General features: G+C 48.0%; 2 protein-coding genes across 2 annotated transcripts in view; one reads left to right on the top strand and one right to left on the bottom strand.

The window, feature by feature from the left end:
- The first annotated feature begins 83 nt into the window (after positions 1 to 83).
- yars1 (tyrosyl-tRNA synthetase 1) lies at positions 84 to 7,143 on the top strand. The gene is made up of 14 exons (XM_056582176.1): positions 84 to 201; positions 539 to 604; positions 710 to 856; positions 1,196 to 1,371; positions 1,666 to 1,795; positions 1,935 to 2,015; positions 2,223 to 2,315; positions 3,139 to 3,274; positions 3,379 to 3,464; positions 3,586 to 3,721; positions 4,042 to 4,145; positions 4,859 to 5,052; positions 5,705 to 5,846; positions 6,029 to 7,143. The coding sequence occupies exons 2-14, from the start codon at positions 548 to 550 to the stop codon at positions 6,137 to 6,139; spliced, it is 1,593 nt and encodes a 530-aa protein (XP_056438151.1). The 5' UTR covers positions 84 to 201; positions 539 to 547; the 3' UTR covers positions 6,140 to 7,143.
- Positions 5,257 to 24,658, bottom strand: part of kiaa1522 (KIAA1522 ortholog) — a 37,447-nt gene continuing 18,045 nt past the window's right edge. Inside the window, 11 exon segments of the mRNA XM_056583480.1 lie at positions 5,257 to 7,684; positions 7,973 to 8,727; positions 8,729 to 9,081; positions 9,084 to 10,953; positions 11,145 to 11,431; positions 11,642 to 11,824; positions 11,997 to 12,165; positions 12,321 to 12,408; positions 12,953 to 13,034; positions 13,147 to 13,190; positions 13,657 to 13,815. Coding sequence (XP_056439455.1) covers positions 7,644 to 7,684; positions 7,973 to 8,727; positions 8,729 to 9,081; positions 9,084 to 10,953; positions 11,145 to 11,431; positions 11,642 to 11,824; positions 11,997 to 12,165; positions 12,321 to 12,408; positions 12,953 to 13,034; positions 13,147 to 13,190; positions 13,657 to 13,815 — 4,031 coding nt within the window. The 3' untranslated portion in view covers positions 5,257 to 7,643.

The raw sequence follows: 24,658 nt of genomic DNA, 5'->3' as shown, positions 1-24,658 counted from the left end.
CTGATATGTGCGGCTGTCCTGCCATCTACTGTTGGCTGTTAGTATTACCGTCAGTGGCTCGACTATGCAGCTCGAATGCTTTCGTCTAGGGCCTGCCTGTACGAATCGATCACTGAGTCAGCGCTGATGCAACACACTGACTGTTCTATCCCGTTTCCTCTCATCTAAACCGAGTCCACGCCTCAAGAATAAAATCATCAGGTAAACAGGAACTTTGTACATCTATAATTCGTGTTAGAGTGTAAACTCAAATTAGTTCATTTGCCATACTATTCCCCAGATGAAGAACGAGCTAAATCCCTGCTCACTGTAGCTTATGCTCTGGCAACACATAGGCCAGCATGTTCTTTCAGTATCGGCTCACTCAGCCTGAGTGAACGTTACCAATCGAATAAAATAAAACGTATACAAGTCAACTCTGTGCAATACTTAATTGTCTATTACAGAATCGTACGTTAATGTTTTGTTTAGAAATACCTCCTAGTAGTAGGCTACTTGGTTTCAAGAAACTGTCACTCTTTTCACATCCATTTGCCAGAACATCATCATGGCAGAACAGCTCAACCCGGATGAGAAGTTGCAGCTCATCACGAGGAATTTGCAGGTGACACACACACACACACACACACACACACACACACACACACACACACACACACACACACACACACACACACAAACTAACAAGGGTATTATGTTGATATGATAGGAGGTGCTCGGTGAGGAGAAGCTGAAGCAGGTGCTCCAGGAGAGGGAGCTGAAGGTATACTGGGGGACGGCCACCACAGGCAAACCCCATGTCGCCTACTTTGTCCCAATGTCGAAGATAGCAGACTTCCTCAAGGCTGGATGTGAGGTGAGTGGGCTGAACCATTGCTACTTGTTGTTAAATGAATTCAATTGCAAATGATCAATGCAAGAAATGTAAACGGTGTACGTTTTTGCTGTGATATTGTCAACAGTGATGTGGATCTAGTTTAAACAGCGATGGTTCCATGATGTGACATTCCATATCACTCTGTTTGTACGCTGTCTATTATATAATAAAATATAACTTGTCAAAAGGTGCTGAAATGTAAACACCTATCTTAACTAAATAATCCTTCTGTATGTGAGAGCCAGCTTATTCATCACACTTTCAGACATTTACTCTCTCTCTCTCGCTCTCTCTCTCTCGCTCTCCCTCTCTCCTCAGGTGACCATCCTGTTTGCAGACCTGCATGCCTTTCTGGACAACATGAAGGCTCCCTGGGAGCTGCTGGAGCTCAGGGTGCAGTACTACGAGCAGGTCATCAAGGCCATGCTGGAGAGCATAGGAGTGCCCCTGGACAAACTCAAGTTCGTGAAGGGGACAGACTACCAGCTCAGCAGGCAGGTCACCGCTCACCGTTCCTGCAACGTGTTACTAAGGAATAACAACAAGCATATAAATGGGACTGTTACTCTTTGACGAGAAATGCATGCAAGTCAGATATATATAATCAATTGGGTAAAAAAGGCATTTGTAGTTATAATCAACATAAGAATTGTGAAAGAAAAAACCTGACTTGTTTACGTTGAGAATATCAGTGTTTTCTATTCAAAAATTTGCGAAAAAATTACAAATCGACCTTTAGCCTACGCCTTTATCAAGTTGACCTTACGCTTATGCCGTTCGTGTCTCAGAGAGTACACCCTGGACGTGTACCGGCTGTCCTCCATGGTGACGGAGCACGACGCCAAGAAGGCCGGAGCAGAGGTGGTGAAGCAGGTGGAGCACCCCCTGCTGAGCGGACTGCTCTACCCCGGACTGCAGGTAACGCGCCTCGAGGCGAGGCAGCCCGCAGGACGAGCCGTACGTCAGCCCGTTGGAGCTGAACGTACCTCGTTGTTCCCCAGAGGTGTCGTGGGGAAGAAATGACTTCTTCCAAATGTCCTTTGCGCTCTGACTGCAGGCTCTGGATGAGGAGTATCTGAAGGTGGATGCCCAGTTTGGAGGTGTGGACCAAAGGAAGATTTTCACCCTGGCTGAGAAGGTACACTCCTATTGCATTCCCCCGCGTTCAAGACCATCCTCTCACTCCTATGCTCTTGCTCTATAGTTCTCTTCATCGATACTGTAACAGAGTACAAAAAACAACCTTGCAGGCTGACCTGCAAGGCGAGAAAAACAAATACAATATTTTGTAGGTAATTATTATTGTTATAATAATGTGTCCTGCTGTGTTGTCATTGGTCCCCAGTACCTACCCTCCCTGGGCTACGCCAAACGCTCCCACCTGATGAACCCCATGGTGCCCGGCCTGACGGGAACCAAGATGAGCTCCTCTGAAGAAGTAAGGAGGACAGAACATAACATGGACGCACGGTTCTACACACTCAAGCGGTTGGGGGTGGGGGGTTAATGAAACTACTGTGATGAGGAAAATAAACAGGGGAATGGGGGGGGGGGTCCCTTTTAAAGGGGAAACTCCCATTTGAAAGGGAAACACAAGCCAGCGAGGCGGGAGAAGGCTCCATTTAATGAGAGGAAATAATCAGGAGGCATTGAGTTCAGGTGTGTGGGGACTGGGAGGGCAAGCGTTGGCCAATTAGCAGTGAGAGTGTGAACAGGGAGGGGACGCAGGCTGCTGATTACGATAGACACCCGCAATATCTTCGACTTCAACTGAAGGTCTGAATTCTGCTTGATTTTTGAAACACTGCCTGTGGAAAAATAAGTGTGTGTGGGCCATAGAACTGGCTTTGGGAAGTCGACCATGTCCTTAACTTGGTCTTGAACACAAACATGCAAACGCAAATGCACAAACTGGACTGTTTGTTTTGTCAATGAAGAAGGTACATGTGTACCTTTTCTGAGTGATTTATATGTTTTTATACTGTAGTTGAAGCCCTGGTTTGAGCTAACAGGGTGATTTAAAGTTGAAAATACAAATGACGGGATTTAACCTATCTGGAGGACTGACATCCAAACACTATAGATTACTTTGATTAAGGTGTCATAAATGTTTGTTAGACAAATCAAAAATAAACATTGAATTGCCATTTTCAGTGGATATTGGTATTTGATATGCAATGCACAAAAGTAAACCTGACCGGATGATTTACCAATCATCACTGAGGATCCAAATTAATATTTTTTTCTGCGGCTGACCACAGGACTCCAAGATCGACCTGCTGGACAAGAAGGAGGATGTGAAGAAGAAGCTGAAGAAGGCCTTCTGCGAGCCGGGGAACATCGAGAACAACGGGCTCCTCTCCTTCGTCAAGCATGTGCTCTTCCCTCTGCACGGAGGTACAGAAACTCCTCCCTTTGCGTTTGAGCCTTGTGTATTTCTCAGTTCCCCCTAGCTTCTTCACGCATCAGGGAACGATGATGTGTCTTGCTTTCTGCTCCAGAGTTCAGTGTCAAGAGGGACCCCAAGTGGGGAGGAGATAAAGTCTACACAGCGTTTGAGGATGTGGAGAAGGACTTTGCAGAAGAGGTACGGTGTACTCGTTTTTGGGGATATAGATGGATAGATCTCTGTACCAATACACAATAATTAAAGTCCTTCCTCTGTGTGGAAGCTTACCTGGCGTTGTGATTCTAATTCTCCCACCCAGCTGGTCCACCCAGGTGACCTGAAGGCCTCCATGGAGGTGGCTCTCAACAAGCTACTGGACCCAATCAGGAAGAAGTTTGAGACCCCCGAGCTCCGCAAGCTGGCCAACACGGCCTACCCCGACCCCTCAAAGACCAGTCAGTAGACACAATGAGAAAACTGATTAGATCTGTGTGGATGATATGTCGGTAAATGAGAGGCTAGTGAGCTATTCAATTTTATTCAATTTTATTTGTATAGCCCTTAATCTCGTATATATATATTCTTATGTACTCTAAAACACAATCATTCATATAATGTGCTTTAAGGCTACAGGGATCTGGTTATTTACTATGACTCTGAAGCAGAGTATAACTTTTTTGGAGGGTGGCGGGAGTTTGTGGAGAGTCCAAGTTTGTGGATCTTGCTTAAATTTGTCCTTTTATACAAATTCTTCCCCCCTGTGTGTCCCTGGCAGAGGCAGCAGGAAAGGGGGCCAAGCCATCGGCAGCAGGAGAGGAGGCGGAGCTCGCTCCCTCCAGACTGGACATCCGAGTGGGGAAGGTCATCAGCGTGGAGAAGGTACGGACCCCTTTAAAGAGCCCCTGATAACCGTCAGGTTGGAGGTCCCTTAGGCATTACATACCATCTACCCTGAGTATAGTGGCCTGCCATGTGGGAGTGTTCGTCCAGATGTAGGATGGATGGATCCGCCCAGCAGTTGGTTCAGTACACTGGGTAGGCTGGTGGCTTGATCTCTCATACACCCGGGTGGACACTCCCATGTGTGATGCCACTAGAGGGTAGATTGTGAAATGGCTGACCTTTAACATGGTGCTGAAACCGTCAAAGCTGAACTACAGTGGCAAGTGTTTATCTGAGTTGTTCAGTTTATGTATCATTTTAAGGGAACAGAATGCGTGTATCACAAATGTACGTGGCAAGCAGAAGCTACTTAAGATATGTTTTTTTCCACAAACTATTCACTATTTTGGCCAAATTTGTTGCGTTTTGAGATTAGGCTTTTACAATGGCCTGTTGTATGTCGTTGCTGCAAGACTCACTCTGAATGAGTCACGAAAGACGGCTATGTTTACTTATACTATTTACTGTGTATCATCCCTTCAATTGGAATTAAAGTACATGAATTCATTTGGTACATCCAATGCAGGTTCTTCGTCTCAAGTGAACTACTTTAAGCATGTAGAAAGTACCTGGCCCAACAGTGCTGGACCATTGATGAGATTACCTCAGAGGGTAACTGTCCTGTTTGTCTGCTGTGATCGGGCCTTCAGCACCCGGACGCCGACTCGTTGTACCTGGAGAAGATCGACGTGGGGGAGGCGGAGCCCCGGACGGTTGTCAGCGGCCTGGTGGCCTTCGTCTCCCTGGAGGAGATGCAGGACAGATCGGTGCTGTTGCTATGCAACATGAAGCCCCAGAAGATGCGTGGGATCGAGTCCCAGGCCATGGTGCTCTGTGCCACAATGTGAGTGTGTGTGTGTGTGTGTGTGTGTGTTCTGTTCGAAAGGCACGACCCCTTCCTACTTTATATATTATAGGTGATGCATGGATATCGAAAGGCCTGTATCACAGCAGTGTACTGGTAGGGGTGAAAACTAGCCTGGGAACCAGACAAATATGCAAGCTCATGTTACATTTTTCCGGGCGCGTGCGTCGGGGGCCCATTTCAATTCACATTCCTAGCAGACCCCAGCCGGGTCAACCACATGGGTTGATCTTATATGTGGTGGGTTTGATGGGATAATGGTAGTCGGATGTGCTGTTCTGTCACACGTTTCACTGCTCTGCTTGGTTGCATGTCTCTCGTACTGCGTTTTGCTCTTCGGCTGTTGATGACGCCCTTATGTAAAAAGATTAGCAGGTTCCAGACTAATGCACATTTGCAAATAGGCGATTGTCAGTTCTAAGTGGAAACGGCTGTAGCTTATTAAGTTAATTATTGGTCTTGGGTGTGCCAGTGTCTATCATAAACATCATGAGGCGTAAACGTTTTTGCCCCTGACCACTAAGGGGCCAAAGTGTTGAGGTTTTGTTTGGTGGCCGTGCTGCTCAACTAATTCCCGCTATACCTTGGCTTTAACAATGTTTATGTGGCGGGCATGTTTTTAATCTTGCAGTGAAGGAGAGCCCAGGAGGGTGGAGCCTCTTGACCCCCCGGAGGGGTCGTCCCCAGGGGACCGTGTCTTTGTGGAAGGATATGAGACGGGCAAGCCAGACGACAAACTCAACCCCAAGAAGAAGGTCTGGGAGAAACTGCAGGTATGGATCCATGGAGCTTTCTGACTTGTATACCTATTATTAATAATAGGCACAAATAATGATTTGGCATGTGCAGCTATCTTACTACAATGGACTGGATTTGATTGTTTAAAAATAGTGTAATTTTTATTTCTAGTTACAAATAAACTCAAGGGTCTACTGACGTGTTTGTCCTGCCCTAGGTCGACCTGAAGCTGTCAGGGGAGTGTGTGGCCCAGTGGAAAGACCAGCAGTTGATGACCAAACTAGGACCTGTAACGTGCAAGTCGTTGAAAGGAGCAAACATCTCCTAGATGCTCACTGTTGCGAGTAAACATGGACACGGTCAGACATGACAACCTCTGCTTTTTGTCAGCCCATGTGAAAATGCGGTCATAACTCATCAAGCTCAAATTGAAACGGCATCGGCATCGGCCAGAGACGATGAGTTTTCTGGAAGACATTTCTAATATCGGGGGCGGGATGTGAATAAGTGAATTCAAGTCACGTATTCTTACAGGTATGAAGGGTCATTATGAAATACAGTCATTGTGTTAATCGCCACTGTCCATGGTTTCATTGGTTCATGTGGTCCATGTGTACGCTGAACACGTCCCGTACCATATGGGCTGTTTGTAATGTCATCCTGCATATTCAATAAACTGTCACCAATCCTCAAGTTTTCCTCTTTGCTGTGCCGTTCTAGATAACACTCCTGACAAAACGTATCAAGGAAAGAAAGGTCTGGTTTCTCAAAACAGTCATGAAAAGCAAACAGAGACATATTTGTAATAAAGTTTATAGAAGTAATAACTGTACATTATTCTTTTGAATATTCAATTTGTGACTCCGTAAGAAGATAGTCTTTGTCTTGGTCGGAAACCTCATAAAGGGGATTCTTGTGCAAATAAAGTTATGAGCTATATTGTACAGAAAAGTCTTGGGCAAATAACAACTAAACTTTAGTATATAATAGATTTAGTCCAGTGTTTCAATCATTTCAGACCAATTCATTCTTTAACATGGCCAAAGACTGGGGTTGAAAATAAATGTTATGACTGGGGAAATGTGTAAAACAAGTGACCTAGATCATACAACTCTTAATAAATAACGTCTTGTAAAAACATTTTTGATTGTGCAGGAAAACAATTGAAACGTATTGTGGATGAAGAAATATATATTCCTCTGATTTTGTATATTAACACCATCTACTTTTTGTATTGAAATTAGGAATAACTTGAGTGATGGTGACTTCATTGGTTTTAGTCTAATCAATAACAAATGGTAAAGTAAAACAAAAGATTAAACCTTGATTGGGGAATGATTATGGCTTTTGAGTGACTTTTCCTTTGCTATGCACTTTCCTTTGTGCATAACACTGTTATGCACAAATCAATCTGCATCTGTACATTTAACACACTTCTTCTGTTCTCTGAACTGCAGTGTCCACTACCTAGGTAATCCTCAGGGAGGCGCTGTTTTGTCAAATCAACTATGTACAGTCCAGCATCAACACACCATTTCATCCTGAGGGGCCTTAATACAAGAGATAATCTATTTTATAAAAATATTTCACATAAAGCTATGATAAGAAACTTGGGGCGAGACATTTTTTGCATAAATATAAACAAGGGCCAATTCAGGCTAAGGCTTTTAAAAAGACTTTCCACACACAAAACCTCAGATAGCTAAGCTAAATGTCACAATCTTCAAGGCTGACATTTTGTCTGCTGCTGACGTTTCTCTTCCACTGGTAGTACTTGCTTTCTCCAACCACCATCTTGTTTAGTCTTTGATTTCTAACAGGATGTCACTTTCTTAAAAAAGTGTTTCTATTGTGTCCGACGTCACAGTGGTTGCTGGGGGGACACAAATAAGATACACATTAGGAAGGGGACACCGGAATGCAGTTATATTGACAGGCACACTTAGTCCCAGAGACTAATTCAGTTGGATGAGATGTGATCATGAGTTATGGGATAATGCAGCTTGAGGCACACCCTTCCACATTTAAAGAAAATAGCACAAGTAGAAAACCAAGGTTATACACATTTAGGCAACATTGCGATTACTATGCTTCTGTACTCTTCATATCCAAAGAGGAGCATGATACAGAGGTGCAAATTACTGATAGGTCAATAACTTACTAGTCGTTTCCGCCGAAGATATTCCGTGTCCTTCAGGTGGTGCGGTTGCCCCTCCTCCATTTTCTCCCGTGTTCTCCTCCGTTCTCAATTCTCGATGGTTTGCACGAGCGGGGCTTCCATGCGCTGGTTTCTTGGCCACTGGTGGTGGGACTTTATCCCACTTCACCTCCAAGTTGTGTACAGTGGCGTCTTTGGTTCGTTCCGTGACCTGCATCAGCTCGGCCGCCAGGCTCTGCTTCAGGCCGGCGTGGGCTTCAGCAGAGGTCGCCGTCCCGATCACAACCTTTTTTGTGCTCTTGGAGAAGATGAAGCTAGCAGTGGAGGCCGAGGACCTGAGTGGGTCAAAGGTCCCTGATTCACCGAGGCCGCTACTCATCGGCAATCGGGAACCGAGTCTGGAGGGCAGGCAGTCCCTCGAAGACATTGCCGCGGTCTTCATGCGGATGGCCTCCTGTAGCCGCATCGAGGGGGAGTGAAGAGTGACCGCAGACGTTTTCGTGTGTGTTGATTTGTAAGACAACGACTTGCGAACAGGCTTTTGGGGAGTAGTTTGCTGCCCTGAGGTTGGGACTGGGCAGTTGTCCTGGGCCGACTTCAGCCCCTCGTTCGAGGGCATGTTGTGGTCTTCTGTTTGGCCGGCGCTCATTTCATCTTCAGCCATGCTGACCGTTCTGAGGCGAACCATCTGAAGCAGAGAAGGCGTGACAAGTGGGATGTTGGCGTCCTCTTTGGGAATGGGTACGCTTTTGTGGCGAAAGGATTTCTTTGCTCCTTGTGTCTCTGTTTGCTTGACTCGGCTGCCTTCTGAAATTGACACCGGGATATTTATTTTCGGCTGGTGGAGAAGGGGCTTGTGGGACAATCGTTGGAGGTGAAAAGGGGGCACTGATATGATCCTCCGTTGGAGCCGATAAAAGTGCAGGGGAAACACTGCTCAAGGGCACTAGATTAGGGTTTGACAGTGGTATCTCTAAAGACGTTGGCAGAGTGGAGGTAGCCTCCTTTTGAGGAGGTGGCACATCCTCTGACAGAGGCAAAACGTCCTGTAACAGATTGTTGTCCAAGTCAGTGCAGTTAATGTCACGACATGTCGCAGCCCCCTCTAGCGCGCTCCTTTCTTCATCTGCAGGCATATTGACGGACATAACTTCTTCTTCGTCCTTTTGCCCTTCCCACTGCAGGAATTTTTTGTCGTCAGTTTAGCCTCTTCTAAAGCTGCACCTGGTTGCTCTGGGCCCTTTGTGGCTGCGATGCATCCGTGGATCACGTCTGGCAGAACTTCTGTCACGAATGGCGGAGGTGGAGGGAAATCCACTTCATCTCCTCCTTCAAAGCCCATGTCCCCTTCTAGAGGAGGTGGAGGAGGCGGTGGCCAACAGGTCTCGACGGTGTGGGCCTCCTCCTGTACTCCTTCTAACACCACTGAGGATGGGAGGGATATTGGCGAGGGAGGTGTCTTTCTGGAGGGAGGAGGTGTGGGGTGGTAGGCAGGGGGTGGGGAAGGAGGAGGCGAGCCCTTGTCGACTTTCTTCGTAGCGTTGGGGGTTGCTTCGGGCGGTGTCTGCATGGCTGCGAGTGTTTCCTCCTCACTGCGACTGACTTGAATGTCAGGCTGTGGTGCAGGTGTGGGATCCTGCCTGGGAACAACATCGTCTCTCGCATCACTACATTCTGTCTGCTGCTGCGGTGGTTCTTCTATCAGCATCTTTCTTGATAACAATTCATCCCTGATCGTTCCTGGTGCTGTGGTTTTCTTCATGACAGGAGGTGGCTGCTTCTTCATTGTCTTCTCCTGACTTTCTGTGTCCTTTATTGCTGGGCTGCTACTCTGCTCCTCCCATTGGACATCTGTTGTTGGATCTACTTCCTCTGGGGCTGAACAGCTTCCTGCTTTGCTATCAAGCACCTTGGTAACAGTCTCCAAAATGTCCTCTAACAGGGACTTCTCATGGGGGACCGCTTCATGGCTTTCTGGTGCTTGCATGACGTCCACAGTGATGGCCCCATGGTTGGCTTCAGCCTGCGTTTCCGTCGTCTGTGAGGAGCATGTCTTTGTGGACACTGGTCTACTGCTGTATGAGGGAGGGCCAAGAAGGAGCTCCACGCTGCGTTTGTTGTGAGCCCACACGTCTGGGGGTGGGGCACATGGAGCTTTGACCTTCGGAGGCGGGGGGATGTTGAACACCTCTCGGTCGGCAAACGAAGGAGAAAAACAAACTTGTGTGAACTTCTCGGTTGAAGGCGGCGAGTCCTGCTGAGCTGTACAGGGGATATTGACCGAGACCTCTTGATTGGTTGGATCAGAGGAAGTAGACGAGAGAGAGGTGAGGGAGGATGAGGGAGAGGCTGATGATGAGGCCCGAGATCCAGATCGTTCTGGCTTGACCGGTCTTTTCTTCTGTTTGTCGGGCGATGTCGGAGAGATCCCTTTTGGGGAGAGTGTTGGGGTGCCGCTCCTACTGGAGTAGCCACTGGAAGGGGACATGGTCCTTTCAGAGTTGCTCCCCTCTGAGCGAGTCTTCTGTAGGGAGGAAGAGGATACTGATGGTGGGTTTGACGGTTCTCCAACCCCACTATTAGAGTCGGGAAAAGGGTTTAAGGAACCGGAGGATTGTGATGATGTGACCTCATTCCTAGAAATGGGAACAGCAACCGAGATGGATTGAGGCTCTTCCTTAGTGCTTTCAGAAACGACGCACTGAATATCGGTCTGTGATGGCTCATTTTCAGCGCTCGCTGTCACAGAGTCGATGGGATCTTTGATAACCAGCGGGTGTTTTGAGTTCTTCCTCACCTTATTACCATGCAGAGAGTTGGTTCTCTGCGGGGGTGCCGGTGGCAGCTTGGTCTTCACAACAGACAGATTACGAGTGAAGGAATGACTGCACCTCATGTCTTCCCCACCGGACACCGACCCCGAAGCTTCACAGTCCGACCCCTGGCCCATACCGGCTAAGCAGGTGGGTTGGTCACTACTGGGGCTGCTCAGACCAAGACTCATTGAAGCTGCACACTGCTCACACGTGGTCTTGCCCTCCGTTGGGCTCTGATGAAGGGTTGCCCTGCACCTCGAGCCCGACCATCGTCTGTGGGTTCACCACCTCTCCACTCTGCTTTGTGGAGTGTGTGTTGGTCGTCCGTCGAATCGTCATCTCTGGAAGACGACCGCGACCCGCTTGCATTTGACTCCATCACAGTTGAGGATGTCTGGGAGTTGTCGGCGTTGGAGCCCTCGCCGTCGGACCGCCGTGAAGAGACGGGGCTCACCGACGAGTCCACGGACGTGAGACTGCTCTTGCTCACTGCTCGAACACTGCCTCCGTGGAGGCCCAGTAGCCAAGCCGAGGGTCGGCCCCGACAGCGGCTGATCTGGATGACCTCGACGGAGGCTGGCAGCACAGCGTTGGGGATGATCTTAGACAAGTAGGTGGCTTGGGGGGAGATGGACATCACCGGACCCTAGAATGACACGGGAAGGACATTAGAAATATCATAGGAAATCCATTCACGAGATGGTTTATGTGTATTTATTCACTACAACAAAATGTACTAAACTGTATGCATTATTATCATTGAAACAATAATCGATCATTACAAAGGAATGCAGGATATTTTAGGCAATGAGCTCAAATCCAATTGAAATCAAATCCGCCAACTTTGCTGTGTCACCTGGGGCTCATGGAGGAAGCTGAATGCCGAGCAGGAAGTGGTAATGCCAGGCACAGCGAGAGATTTGGGTCTCTGGCTGATGGTTGTCATGAGATGGTAGCCAGGGTCCTGGGGGGTTGAGAGCTGCTCCTCCTGGTACACTGCCTGGAGGTGCTTCCTCAGCAGCTGGTCCTCTCTGGACACCTGCTTACCAAAAACGGGTAGAAGTCAAATGTATAAACGCCATTGTTTAAAGAAAATATGGATGTAATGATCAAGGTGGTGGAGCTCAAGCATTACCTTATCTCATCCGATTGGCGGTGTTGACATTGGATTATCGCTAGGGTGAATAAAGTCATTATTGGGAAAACCTCACCTCGAGATCAGATAGGTTCACCCTTGCTCCCTCCTGATTGGCTACTGGAGTCTCTCCATTGATAGTCGGGATGACGCGACTCCTGATAGTCCGTCGTTGCCCCTGCGTGGTCGCCGTGATGGTGAGTTGGGAGACACGATGGGCTGGAACGTAGAGCTCCTCTGTTGTGCTGAAGGGGGGCGGGGATTGAGGGACAATGAGTGAAAGCAGAGGAACATTACACCCCTATGTATGTTGTTGGTTTCCGTTGGATGTCTCTAAAGGTTCCTTAAGGGTTGAGTACGTACCAATCTCCCTCCCTCTGGACCTGCTGGGGTATATAACCATGATGATGTCCTTCTGGTCTTCTTCCTGGTGCTCTTGTCTGGTTTCTTTAGGGTATCTGTGCTGTTCAGGGGTTTGAAGGTGGAAGCTGGCAGGGACATTGTCAATGTTTATTTTCAAATGTTTTTAATTGACCATGGGAAACTTATATGACAGATGACAAAACAGCCAATTGTTTTGAGCTGAAATCTCTGTTTTTGGGGATGGATCTAATCGGAGTGAAAGTTCGCCCCTGCTCCTCCCCTAGGCCCAAAACCGCTGACAGCTGCTAGTCCTTTCCCCTACCAGGTGTTTCTGTTTCTCTGTAATTACCCCAGGTGTTTCTCCCGTCCCATTAGTGCTCTGCAGCAGATACGTCTGTAGTTTGCCCTCTGTTAGTTTGGTCCTTGTCATGTTAAAGCCTGTTCGTGTTGGCTGTAATTTGGGAATCCAAACTCTGAAACTTTTGACAAATAGGTGCACTAGCTATTACCACACCCACACACAACACACCAAACTCACAGGCACACCAACCCACACACACACACACACCACACAACACACACACCACACACACACACACAACACCCTGTGTACTTGGGAGAACAGGTCTGGTGGACGTGGCGAAGCAGTGCTAGCGTGTGACGAGTCACCGGCGATGATTCCTCCGTGCTCCGGGGAACAGCCGCTGTCCAGGGAGTAGAGGTCCTGCTCGGGTCGGAGAGTGTTGGAGGACTGGGGGGGGGGGGAACACAAGCAGATAAACCTGCTGTTTAGTGTCAGAGGTTGGGATGCGCTGTGGGCTGGATGGGTGTTCGAGTTCCTTTAATATTCAAATATTGCTTACGGAAACACTTTGATCATCGGGGAAGCTTCCATCGATGAGATGTTCTGTGGGAGCCGCAGAAAGTAGGACACACGTCAGGGAACTTCCTGAGCTCACCCTCGGGGCTCATCAATACTGCATTTAGTATATTATACAACATGTATTACCACGTAAACGCACGTAAAGCCCATGTTCATGTGTATGATTACATGTGTGCAGTGCATTTTGTTCATGCATGATTGACTCTGGGTGCTGTTGGTTCTGGTGGACCTATTTCCCTTCTTTCTCACACTTGCATGTGTATGTGTGTGTGTGTGTGTGTGTGTGAGAGAGAGAGAAATATAGAGAGAAGAGAGATGAGAGAGGGGGCGGAGAGGGAGCGAGAGAGAGAGAGAGAGAGAGAGAGCGGGAGAGAGAGAGAGAGAGAGGAGGGAGAGAGTTTCCTATCGTGCATGGTGTCTATGGATCTATCCCAGCTCTGCGTTTGATTGCTCCGTGCACACGTGGTGGGTGCTGGCGGTTCTGGCGGACCTTCCTGCTGCAGGATCTTGAGGCCCTCCTGGGCCTCGGTGTGCAGGTCCTCCAGGTAGCGGGAGCGGTTTCCCTCGATGAACACGTTCTCCGGGTAATGCTGGGAGGCCCGGTAGTGGACCGACAGCCCCTTCTGCTCCTCATGCCTCCTGGGGCCGGCTGTGGAGGGGGGGGGGGGAAGGGGGGGGGGAAAGGACCTGTTACTCACGTTACGTTTTGTATACATGAGGACAAGAGCCGAGTGGTATTGCATAATGTTTTGGTACTTAGTGTTAAGTAGTGGAGTCTAGCACTGATCTCGCTCTGTCTCTCTCTTCCACCTGGTGACATCCTTGATCCACATCTAAATCCTACAATTTCCATGTTTTACATCATGCTTTGGATTGGACAGAGTCCGGAGTGGTCCTGTTTGATGAATGGAACCTCTGACAGTATACACTGATGACTACATTGATGACTTCGGTACATGAGAATTCACAGCATAGGATGTGCTCTTGTGTACACGTTTGACGTAGCAGACACTTCCAATCCCTTCCAACGGCCAGCGGGCCGGGTAGACAACCCCCCCGGCATAGCAAAGCTAAGGCTAATCTTCTGTCTCTTTCTATCTCTCTCTCATTCATGCAAGGGATACTAATAGTATAATCTGGATTGGGTTGATCTTAAGACCCCGTAGTATCCCTGCTGGGTGGGTACAGTCGGCCTGGAATAAGCCCTGGAATAAACAGGCCAATAGTTGTGGCTTGAGGTCAAGTACAGAAAAATAACAACAGTCCAATATCTAGTGTGCAACAGGAAATGTCTGTACAAAACCATCTTATCGCTAATATGGTGTTGTGTGGTCCAAAATGGTTGGGGGAACTACATAGTGAGTGGATCATCAAATCTCAAGTCAAACTCCAGACTAGGATGGTGACTCTTGGGTCCCGGTATAGGATTTCTCCCTTGGAGACCGCCACCTATGGAAGACACCTGTTGGAGAGGCACTGGAACAGTTCAGCCCTTCTCTTCCTAGTGGCCGACGAAAGGTCGGCATAAAGGAGTCCTATTTCCCTGTCTTTTCTCACACTGAGGGGGCTCCCCTAACCTACTTGTGTGTGTGTCAGAGAGAGAGGGAGGGGGAGAGAGAGAGACAGTCTGTGTACAAGTAACAGGTATACCCCCCTTGGTCCCATTCACACAAGTTAGTAAAAGCCGACTAGTTTCCTCCCCGAGACACAAAATGCCCCTGTCACCACCAAGGGGGACACTTTGAAGCAGAATACAGTCAGTCATTTCAACTGAACATAACAACACTGAGTACCAGACTTCATTGAGTATGCTTCATTTAACATTCACAACACAGTCTACTAAACTACTGTTGACTGTAATGAGAGAGAGACCCTCATTCTGTTAAGATTGGGGTAACCCCCCGGGACCCCCAAGAGGATTTTGGGGTAATCAGGAGCTGGGGCGAGGCTCTCGGATAGCCCGACTGCGGAGTCAGAAAGCTGCTTATCCTATTAGAGGGCGACCCCTGAATACCCCCACAGCACTAATCCTCTCCCGGCACTGTTGAGCCTCGACAGTCGCTGACTCCCCTGTGTCTGTGTGTCTATGCTTATCTATCTGTGTGTGTGTGTGCGTGCGTGTGTGTGTGTGCGTGTGTGTGTGTGTGTGTGCGCGTGCGTGTGTCCATGTGTTACCAGACGCAACAGATGGAGACGCACAGGATATTAAACTACAGAGATTCTAAATCAAGAACCCCGATCTCCGCAATGGATTAGCAACTACAGCCGCGTAGATATGCTACTAAGCAAATCACATGACGTTTGGAACAAGCGAATCAAGCAGGTACATTATCACTTGAACAAGCACTCAGCAGAAACCAAAATTTCAAAGACGCCGTATTGCAATTCACGTCAGTGAAAGTGCACCACAAAAGCCTGCACTCACCCTTCCTCTTGTGTGAAGACAGAGAGCAAGGACTTGATGCTGTTCTTCAGGTAGACCACCATGTCTACATCATCGCCATGGCACAAACAAAAATGAAAGAATCTTACTTTAGTCGCTCTCGCAGAAAAATGGCCCCAAAAAGCGACCGGGGGTTGTTGCGAGGATCAACGCGTTGATGTGAAGAATGATCCGGGGAGGTCAGCTGCAGGAGGAGGACTACAGCCACACAGACAGGGGCCAAATCTCTCAAGAAAGTTCCAATCTTGCAATGTCTGGGGCATCACAAGTGCACAAGCGCACGTTCAACAAGCCCTCCTGCCAACCTGTCCCAGCTGCCTTATCCCTAGCTCGCTTGCCCTCCTCCCTCCCCCTCCTCCTCCGCCTCCTCCTCCTCCTCCTCCTCTCCTCCTCCTCCTCCTTCTCCTCCGTGTCTGCCAGTTCGCCTCCATCCCTATCCCCACCGCGGACGCTCCCCCAGTACTATTGTCAGCGACGTGCCCCTCCAATCCCCCCCCCCCCCCCCACCCTCAACATAACCTCAATCCCTGGGGTGCATGTGCTTGTCCAAGTGATGGCTTTCACAAATAGGGGAAGAGACACAAACCCGCCCCCTCCCCCTGCCTACCACCAGCCCCCCACAACCCCCCAGATGCCAGCATCCCCCCAATAGGGGGTCCTTCCAATAGGACCGGCTGAGTTGGTATTGTTAGAGTTGGCTGAAAATGCAAATCATTAAACCTCCAATGCGATCACTAATGATAATAGATGATTGCATCATTGAATTTGCCGCCTGTCACTCAGTAAAAAGAAAACGGTTCCATTTTATTTTCCCTCAGTTATCCCCAAAGATATCCGCTCTTATGTAAAGCTTTCAGAACTTGTTCCATAACTTTTCCCTTTGATCCCTCCTTCCGACTTTGTGTAACAGTTCCCTCGGCCAGTACAAATAAACGAGCCGTCCCCCGCACACATTCTCAGAGCTAACAGAGATCTGCGCTCTCCAAATAAAACAGAACCAAGGAGTGAGTTCCTGTTTCCTCTGGAATCACTTATATTCCCCTACTTGGGTTCACCTCTTCATCTCCCTTTCCGTGCGTCCTCCCACCAGCCATCGTCTCACTGTTCCCTCTGCTCTTCATCTTTTGGTTTATGAGTGTGTCAGACTTGTGCCCTGTGGACACGGAGGTCTAGCTGCGGCTATAAATACTCCACGCGACCCTGGGGTCACCTCGTCCTCTGTCATTCGTCATCGTACCGTCTCTCCCGGTGGCGTGTGCCTGGACCGGCGTGTTATGCAAGCATGCACATGTTTTGTCGTGGATGGTATCCCTGTCACACGGGAGACCACAGCTCAAGACAAGAGTTTGGTTGTGGGGCGAGATAGCGTCCTCGGTTCAAACCTTAATAATTCCAGGCTTTGAGCGAGTCAGTCTTTCTTTGGGTCATGATTTGATATTTTGGATAAAAGCGTTGCTAAATAGCAATGATAGTTACAAATTTTGTGAAGGAGGCGGCTATATTCGAAGGAAATGATCTGATGCAAATAACCACGGTGTTGCTTTCTGAAAAAAGATTTATTTATCTTTCTAATGGGATTGCTGGGGGGGTCCCTGGCACACCCAGACCAGCTGTAGTGACACGCAGTTAAAGCACTTAACCCTCAACCACACATCCACCATCAGTGTCTTCCATGACAATCTACCCCACCCTGGGCCTCAAAGGCCCTGGGATAGGGAAACAGTACAAAGACGACCGGCTGGCTGCAACTCAATGCCCTGGGCCAGACAGGGGCTACTGGCATCGGGTCAATGGTAGTGGGTAAGCATGCGTGTGTGTGTGTGTGTGTGTGTGTATGTGTATGTGTATGTGTGTGTGTGTGTGTGTGTGTGTGTGTAGTGTGTGTGTGTGTGTTGGTGTGTGTGTGTGTGTGTGTGTGTGTGTGTGTGTGTGTGTGTGCAGTTTGGTGGTCTTTTGCATCCCCTGGCCTTCATGAGAGCAGCTTTACACACAGGGAGAACCATGGTAGGAGATTAACCTCCCAATGGCTCAACCTGTCCGTCTAATTTACAGCCCGTACCTCCGGATGCTTTGCTAACATCTCACAACGCTACACTACCACACCTCTCTCTCTCTCTGCCGTCGGCAGCGAGATCGCAGATGCCGTCTGCACTGTATTCCTTTCATTAAAACAGAAAATCACTGAAACTCAACGGGGGAATAAATTCATGTAAATCACGGGTTTTTGATGACTTGATTATGTGCGTCATCAATCACTTGTTTGTCAGTGAGATGGTTCTTTAAAAACCCCAGTATTCGCTGCAATAAAAAGCAATCCCTGCCCTTGCAACATTCTCTCTTCCCCCTCCTGGTCGTGAGCTGATCCATGTTATTTTGGGTCGATCACCCCCTCTTGTTAGCCAAGACCCTCCAGAATAAATATTCATAAGGAGCCCTAAAGAGACACCATCTGGCCTGGGAGAGAGGGCAGAGGGGAGAGAGAGGGGCTTTAAATGCCTTTGAATCGAGACACACATGCAGGCATGCGCGCACACACACACACACACACACACACACACACACACACACAGACACACACACACACAACACACCACCACACACACACACACACACACACACCAAGTAAGGTAAGCACACACACACACACACACACACACACTGACATACTGATATAATGGCACAAAGGGACAATTCTACCTCATAGGCTAAATAAACTGCAGATTCCAAAAAATATCACTTTCAGACAAAATCCGTAAGGCGACAACCACACAAAACAAATGAATGTGTTTAATTTCAAATTATATACATTGTTGCATTTTGTCCCAGTAACTAATGTGACTTACATCTACATTAGTTAATGGAAAAAAAATCCCCCGTATTTTCTGTGTTAGATGAAGTAGTTGTTAGTTGTTTGAAGCCAATTGGGATAATGGCCAACGCCTTCCAACATATTGGCCATGAGTGCCATTTGTATGCCCTCCACTAGAGGGTACTATATCAACAGATTCAAACACTAGTCTACAAGTCTTAGACTACAAAACACTTGGAGTAGAGCTATGGCCCAATAACCACTTTGAAGGTTGCAAGTTGCAGTCTCCTGTCTTTAATTTACCCCTCTATTGTGAGAGAGAGATGGAGAGGTATATGTATGTGTGTGTGTGTGTGTGTGTGTGTGTGTGTGTGTGTGTGTGTGTGTGTGTGTGTGTGTGTGTGTGTGTGTGTGTGTATGTGTGTGTGTGTGCGATGATGCTTTTCTCCTGCCCTTGTTGTAAAGCCAACCTCTGGTTGTGAACACAGCCACTGGAGCAGAGAAGGCATAATTGTTTGCAAGGCTGTGTGTATGTGTCTGTGTGTGTGCATGTGCATGTGTGTTTGATAGAAATAAAGAAAAGGAGGCAGTGTATGATTTATGGAGCGGCAGGAGACATTAAAACATGGCCTCTCTAGGGCAGGTGAACTGAAACGTGACAGGCAGTGTAGGACCGTAAAGGACTTGATGACCCAGGGAGGCATGCTGTGCTTCCTCTGCAGGAAACCATGGATCCGATCGATGAAGCCTCCCCACGTCTCCGGGTTGTCTTACCTTCTAACTTACAGCCAGACCGGGGAACAGAGAGAGAGATATAGCTGGATAGAGAGAGAGAGAGAGAGAGAGAGAGAGAGAGAGAGAGAGAGAGAGAGAGAGAGAGAGAGAGAGAGAGAGAGAGAGAGAGAGAGAGGGAGATGGATAGATAGAGCGAGAGAGATAGCGTGCAACAGAGAGAGAGCGGCAGAGAGAGCGAGAGAGGGGAGTGTTTTGTTAGCAGAGAAAAACAAGCCCTTCACAAACCCTGTGGGATATATCAACCTCTTGTCCTCTCTTAACCGATATCCTGATGACTCATCGACGACCTCATAATGGTTTCGTTTTTCACGTAGAGAAAGACTGTGTAGTGACCTAATTCCCTTACACAACGCCCTATGGACGCACAGTTTGGAAACGGTTTGCCGACGGCATACCTGGCTGTAAGGGGCAAATGACGCGCTAGCTAGAGGCTGGACCATGGCAATGTGTGTCAGGACAGGGGGAACTAACTCCACGTGTTAGGAGTGGACTGGGGGCCATTGGATGAGCAGGCGTTTAACGCTCAACTTCCCTTAGACGTTGTGTGTGATTACCCTGAGGTGCAGGTTGCCACGGTGGCCCGGCCTTGGTTCTCGTTGTTGTCAGACACCCTATAGTGTGTGACCTGCAATGGACCTCCAGGACAATAGCAGATTGTTCATGCAGAGGGCCCTACAAGCCAAGCTCCTCCCTGCATCTTAGTTTTTGGGTGCCTTCCCGTCTGTGTGTGACTTGACACATTCCGGTTGTTACACCCAACGCTACCTTTTTTTCCAGTGTGTATCAACCATAGTTTTCTTAGTACCTCTCTCTCTCTCTCTCTCTCTCTCTCTCTCTCTCTCTCTCTCTCTCTCTCTCTCTCTCTCTCTCTCTCTCTCTCCCCATGTTTCTTAGCACTACACACCCAGAGGAGATCAGAGATGGGGTTTCATGGGGTGATGACAGCGATGACAGACTGTACAATGATTAACGTCCTCTCCTTGCCCCCAGAGACCTTCTCCATCCTCCCCCTGACGGTTCCTGTAAATGTCCACCTCCCCTCCCCTCAGAGAGACCTAGCCATCGTCTGCAGGCCACACCAGCGTTTAGGATTCTCTTGCCTTCCTCCTCCTCATACGATCCCAACCTTTCGTTGTTGTTGTTTCTTAACATAAGCTCACGTCACACAGGTGCGGATGATGTAGCTTTGTGGTTTGTCTGTCTCTACGAGTCTAGTAACACCAAAACATAGGTACACAACAGGACTTATTAGACTAGCCCACAGAGAATATGGAAACAGGTGGGGGGGGGGGGGGGTTAACAGAGATGTAAGTCTTCTCTCCCTGGCCCCCCCGGCCCAGTTAATACTACACTACCACTTTATATGAAGCAGGTCAGGCTTGTAACCATGTCCTGCCACTGCAGCCTTAGAATACAAATTAGCGGAAAAGGCAATGAGGTTAATCAGGACTCCGGCATGCATCTGTGTGATTGTATGAACCTGGGTGTTGAATGTATGTGTGCTTGTGTGTGTGTGTGTGTGTGTGCACATGAGTCTTATTGAGTGTTTATGGTTGGTCACATTCTTACCCCTCAACTCGCAAGGCTCTGGCAGTTTTATGACCACCGTTAGAGAGAGAGAGAGAGAGAGAGAGAGAGAGAGAGAGAGAGAGAGAGAGAGAGAGAGAGAGAGAGAGAGAGAGAGAGAGAGAGAGAGAGAGAGAGAGAGAGAGAGAGAGAGAGAGGGGAATAAACTTTATGATAGCATCGAGTTTTCATATTCCTTCTATCCACTATAACACATTACTATATTACTGTCTATAACCTCACGATTTGGACTACAACATTTCTGCACAGTCTGCTAGATGTGGATGGTACAGGGTTGGACACGTGTGCGTGTGCGTGTGTGTGTGTGTGTGTGCGCGTGTGTGTGTGTGTGTGTGTGTGTGTGTGTGTGTGTGTGTGTGTGTGTGTGTGTGTGTGTGTGTGTGTGTGTGTGTGCAGCCACACCAGTACACACCTATTAAAACAGACGCTAAACAGAACCACAACCAGTCCCTGAAATGAACCACTACAACCCATACAAATAATACAGTGGTGTTCTTCTCCGTTGTTTCCAGTTCAAAGTCTGTCCTCATGTGTTCATACCGAGCCTCATTGTCTGGCTTGCTGTGTTTGTTTGAAGCCAGAGTTTATTTTGTGTTTTTTATATATATCTCTCTATCTATCTCTTGGAAAAATCGAATTCCAATGTTCTTTTGTTCAGGTGGAAGTCTTGCTTTGCCTCACTAAACCACAACCACAAACCCAACACCTCCTTACCCCTACCGTTGAGATAATATACAACATACAGCAGTCATACATCTTCCAGCAAACTAGAGGCAATTATGTATGTGTGTGTGTGTGTGTGTGTGTGCATGTGTATGTGTGTGGGTGTGTGTGTGGGTCTGTGAGTGTTGACATTGAGCCAAGGAGTCCTTTGTCTGACCCCGGAAAATTAGAGAGCGCAATAGAGAAGCAGACTCAGAAGCCTTACTCATAGTGCGAGAGTGAGAGAGAGAGAGAGAGAGAGAGAGAGAGAGAGAGAGAGAGAGAGAGAGAGAGAGAGAGAGAGAGAGAGGCCCAGCGATCGCGTAAGGCGTACATTACAGAGACATGGTAACATCTTGGGCGCCTTAAATAGCAGCAGAGAAGACGCCAGCAGCTATTCGGAGCGAGAGCTGCTGTCTCCCTTAATTGCAAGTGGTCTCATTGAACGAGATGGATGTTAATAACCTAATGAGGGGCCCATGGCTTCCGCACAGGCTCCTCCTCTAGAGCAAGAGCGAACTGGTCGTCCGCCCCCGGGTCAGACTTTTACCGCTCCTCGTCGTCTCCTCATCTCCTCCGCTCCTGGGAGGAGTAAGACGTTTCACTCCAGAGTAAGACGGATGAATGACAAAGCAGTAATGGAACTGTCTCTGTGTCTCTCCACTTATCTTCTCTGTGTGCTAGGTCTGGGACCTTGGAGCTGGAGGATTAGAGGCTGGTTCTGAAGTGGATACCATCCTGACGGTGTCCTTTGGGAACGCTATTGAGATATATGGAGTGAGGCCGCGTGATATCATAGAATAAGAAGGAGGGAGTGGCTTGGGCCCAGCCTTTGAATGAAGAATAGTGTTGACTTAGTGGCTCGGTGGCTCGACCAGCTAGTGTGCATACCTGGTAAAGGTTGTTGACCCCGGGATCGTGTCAAGAAGCACACATGTCGATCACCAACGTCAACAATGCCATAATAATTGCCTTGGTGGATTAACTATGATTACCCATTGACACAGTTGTACTTAAATATAGAAACAACGTAACAAGATGTTCTGTGCTTTCCTACCTAAAGGCGGCAAGGGTCAAGAGAGCAGTAGCGGGCTGTAGCTCTACATGGCTCGCCCTGTGGGACATTTGCATCACACCAAACACATTCAGTCCAAAACACACTGTCTTCCAGACACCCTGGCATAGCACAAAGCCACGTTTGTTGACGTGGCTCTCGCAAGTATACATAAACACAAAACCACAAAAACAAATGTGCAAGTTGCCAAGAATTCCCCAACGTCGATCCGACGTGTGCTGTGTGTTTGGATGCGCACGAGAATGCCTGTGAATTGTGAGTGTGAGTGTGAGAGTGAGTGTGTGTGTGTGTGTGTGTGTGTGTGTGTGTGTGTGTGTGTGTGTGTGTGTGTGTGTGTGTGTGTGTGTGTGTGTGTGTGTGTGTGTGTGTGTGTGTGTGTCTGTGTGTGCACTGCCCATCATCATCAGCGCGTCAGCGTTAGGGTCAGCAGCTTTTCGGGTTTCTCGCCAGCTGCCGCTAAACTGAGCAGATAAAGCCACCCTGTCACCCCCTCTCCCTGGCACAGGGCGGCTAGGCACAGCTAGCCAGCCGCTAGCCAATCCTCGGGTGAAAAGAAGGCTGCGTGGTCGGACACCGGCGTCTGTGCCAAGCTAGCAGCGGTTCACAGAGAGACTTATAAACGTACTGAGGCCATCTGTCTGGCCTGGCGAGCGCTGGCTGCTGGCCAGGCCCTGCCACTCCAAGTCACCCACAGTAGTCCACCAAAGTCCAAGGTCGTCAGGACTGTTATGGAATTAGTGCCGCAGACCATGTGTCAGGGTGTTAAGCGGTTTTCACCCATGAAAAACAATATCAATTTCTGAGAGACATGTTTTTTGAGCAACTGAGTTTTAAACAAAGTTTAAAAGTTTGAAACATATATGCCTATTGAAAATTCATCAAATTGCTGTTTGTCTTTCTGTGTGTTTGTGTACTTGAGTGTTTATGTGAGTGTGTGTGTGTGTGTGTGTGTGTGTGTGTGTGTGTGTGTGTGTGTGTGTGTGTGTGTGTGTGTGTGTGTGTGTGTGTGTGTGTGCGCGCGTGTGTATGTGTCTGAACGCACGTGTGTGTGTGTGTGTGTGTGTGTGTGTGTGTGTGTGTGTGTGTGTGTGTGTGTGTGTGTGTGTGTGTGTGTGTGTGTGTGCGCCTGTATGTGTGTATATATGTGTGTGTATGTGTGTGTGTCCGTCTGTTTGGGGTGACGCACACAGGCAGATCTACATTAGGCAGTCACACAACAGTGTGGTCTTCAGGCCTCCTAATGCCTTAACTCAATTAAGGGGCAGATACAGGAAGCCAGTGGGCTGCACCCCATTATGGAGCAAACAAACAGAGGAGTCCTTCATGACAGCCAGCCTCCTGCTCTGCTGTACTGGACAGAGAGCGATGTGAAAGGCGGTGACATCGTCTGGGAGCAGGGGGGGAGGTTTCAGTTTCAGTCGTCTCCTCCCCACCTCATTGGTTTGCTGATATCATCTGGGGTCTGTCCAATGACCTAATCCCTGTGTGGTTTTTCTGGGGGATTTTGGGGATGTGAGTGTGTGTATTTGAATGCCGTGCTTTTCTGGGCTGGTAGGTAATGTCCAGCTATGGTGGGTGGAGTTTTTTGTGAAAATACTAGTGGCATACGAGTATGGTTGTACTTGTGAAAGGGCTCGTGAAAATACGGGTGAAATACTCGGGTAAGCACCATACTGAAAGGACTAGCGGAAATTCAATACAATTCAAACCTTTATTTAATTATTTAAAGTACGATTGAGATCAAGATCTCTAGATAGACCTGTGTACATAACTGTATCATGAGAACGTAAAACAAAATGTTTAAGATCTATGAAATCAGTGATAATATTAACCATAATCAATAAATAAATAATAATTGTACGTAAAGAAAATAAAAGTAATGTAATAATAATCAATTAAACAAGATAAAAACCCTAACAGCTAAACTCAATCAGGATTTTGACTGGATTTCTGAACCAGAGCTTCAAAGAACAAATCAGAGCAATTCATTTCAACCTGTATTTCCTGTATGGTGCAAAGAATCTAAACCAGTTTTTTCCCAGATAAGCTTTATTCTAGTCACCTGCTGCACTATTCTGTCC

The sequence above is a fragment of the Gadus chalcogrammus genome, chromosome 22 (genome assembly GCF_026213295.1).
Source record: "Gadus chalcogrammus isolate NIFS_2021 chromosome 22, NIFS_Gcha_1.0, whole genome shotgun sequence".
NCBI lineage: Eukaryota > Metazoa > Chordata > Actinopteri > Gadiformes > Gadidae > Gadus > Gadus chalcogrammus.
This window is presented reverse-complemented; position numbering and strand designations above follow the sequence as displayed.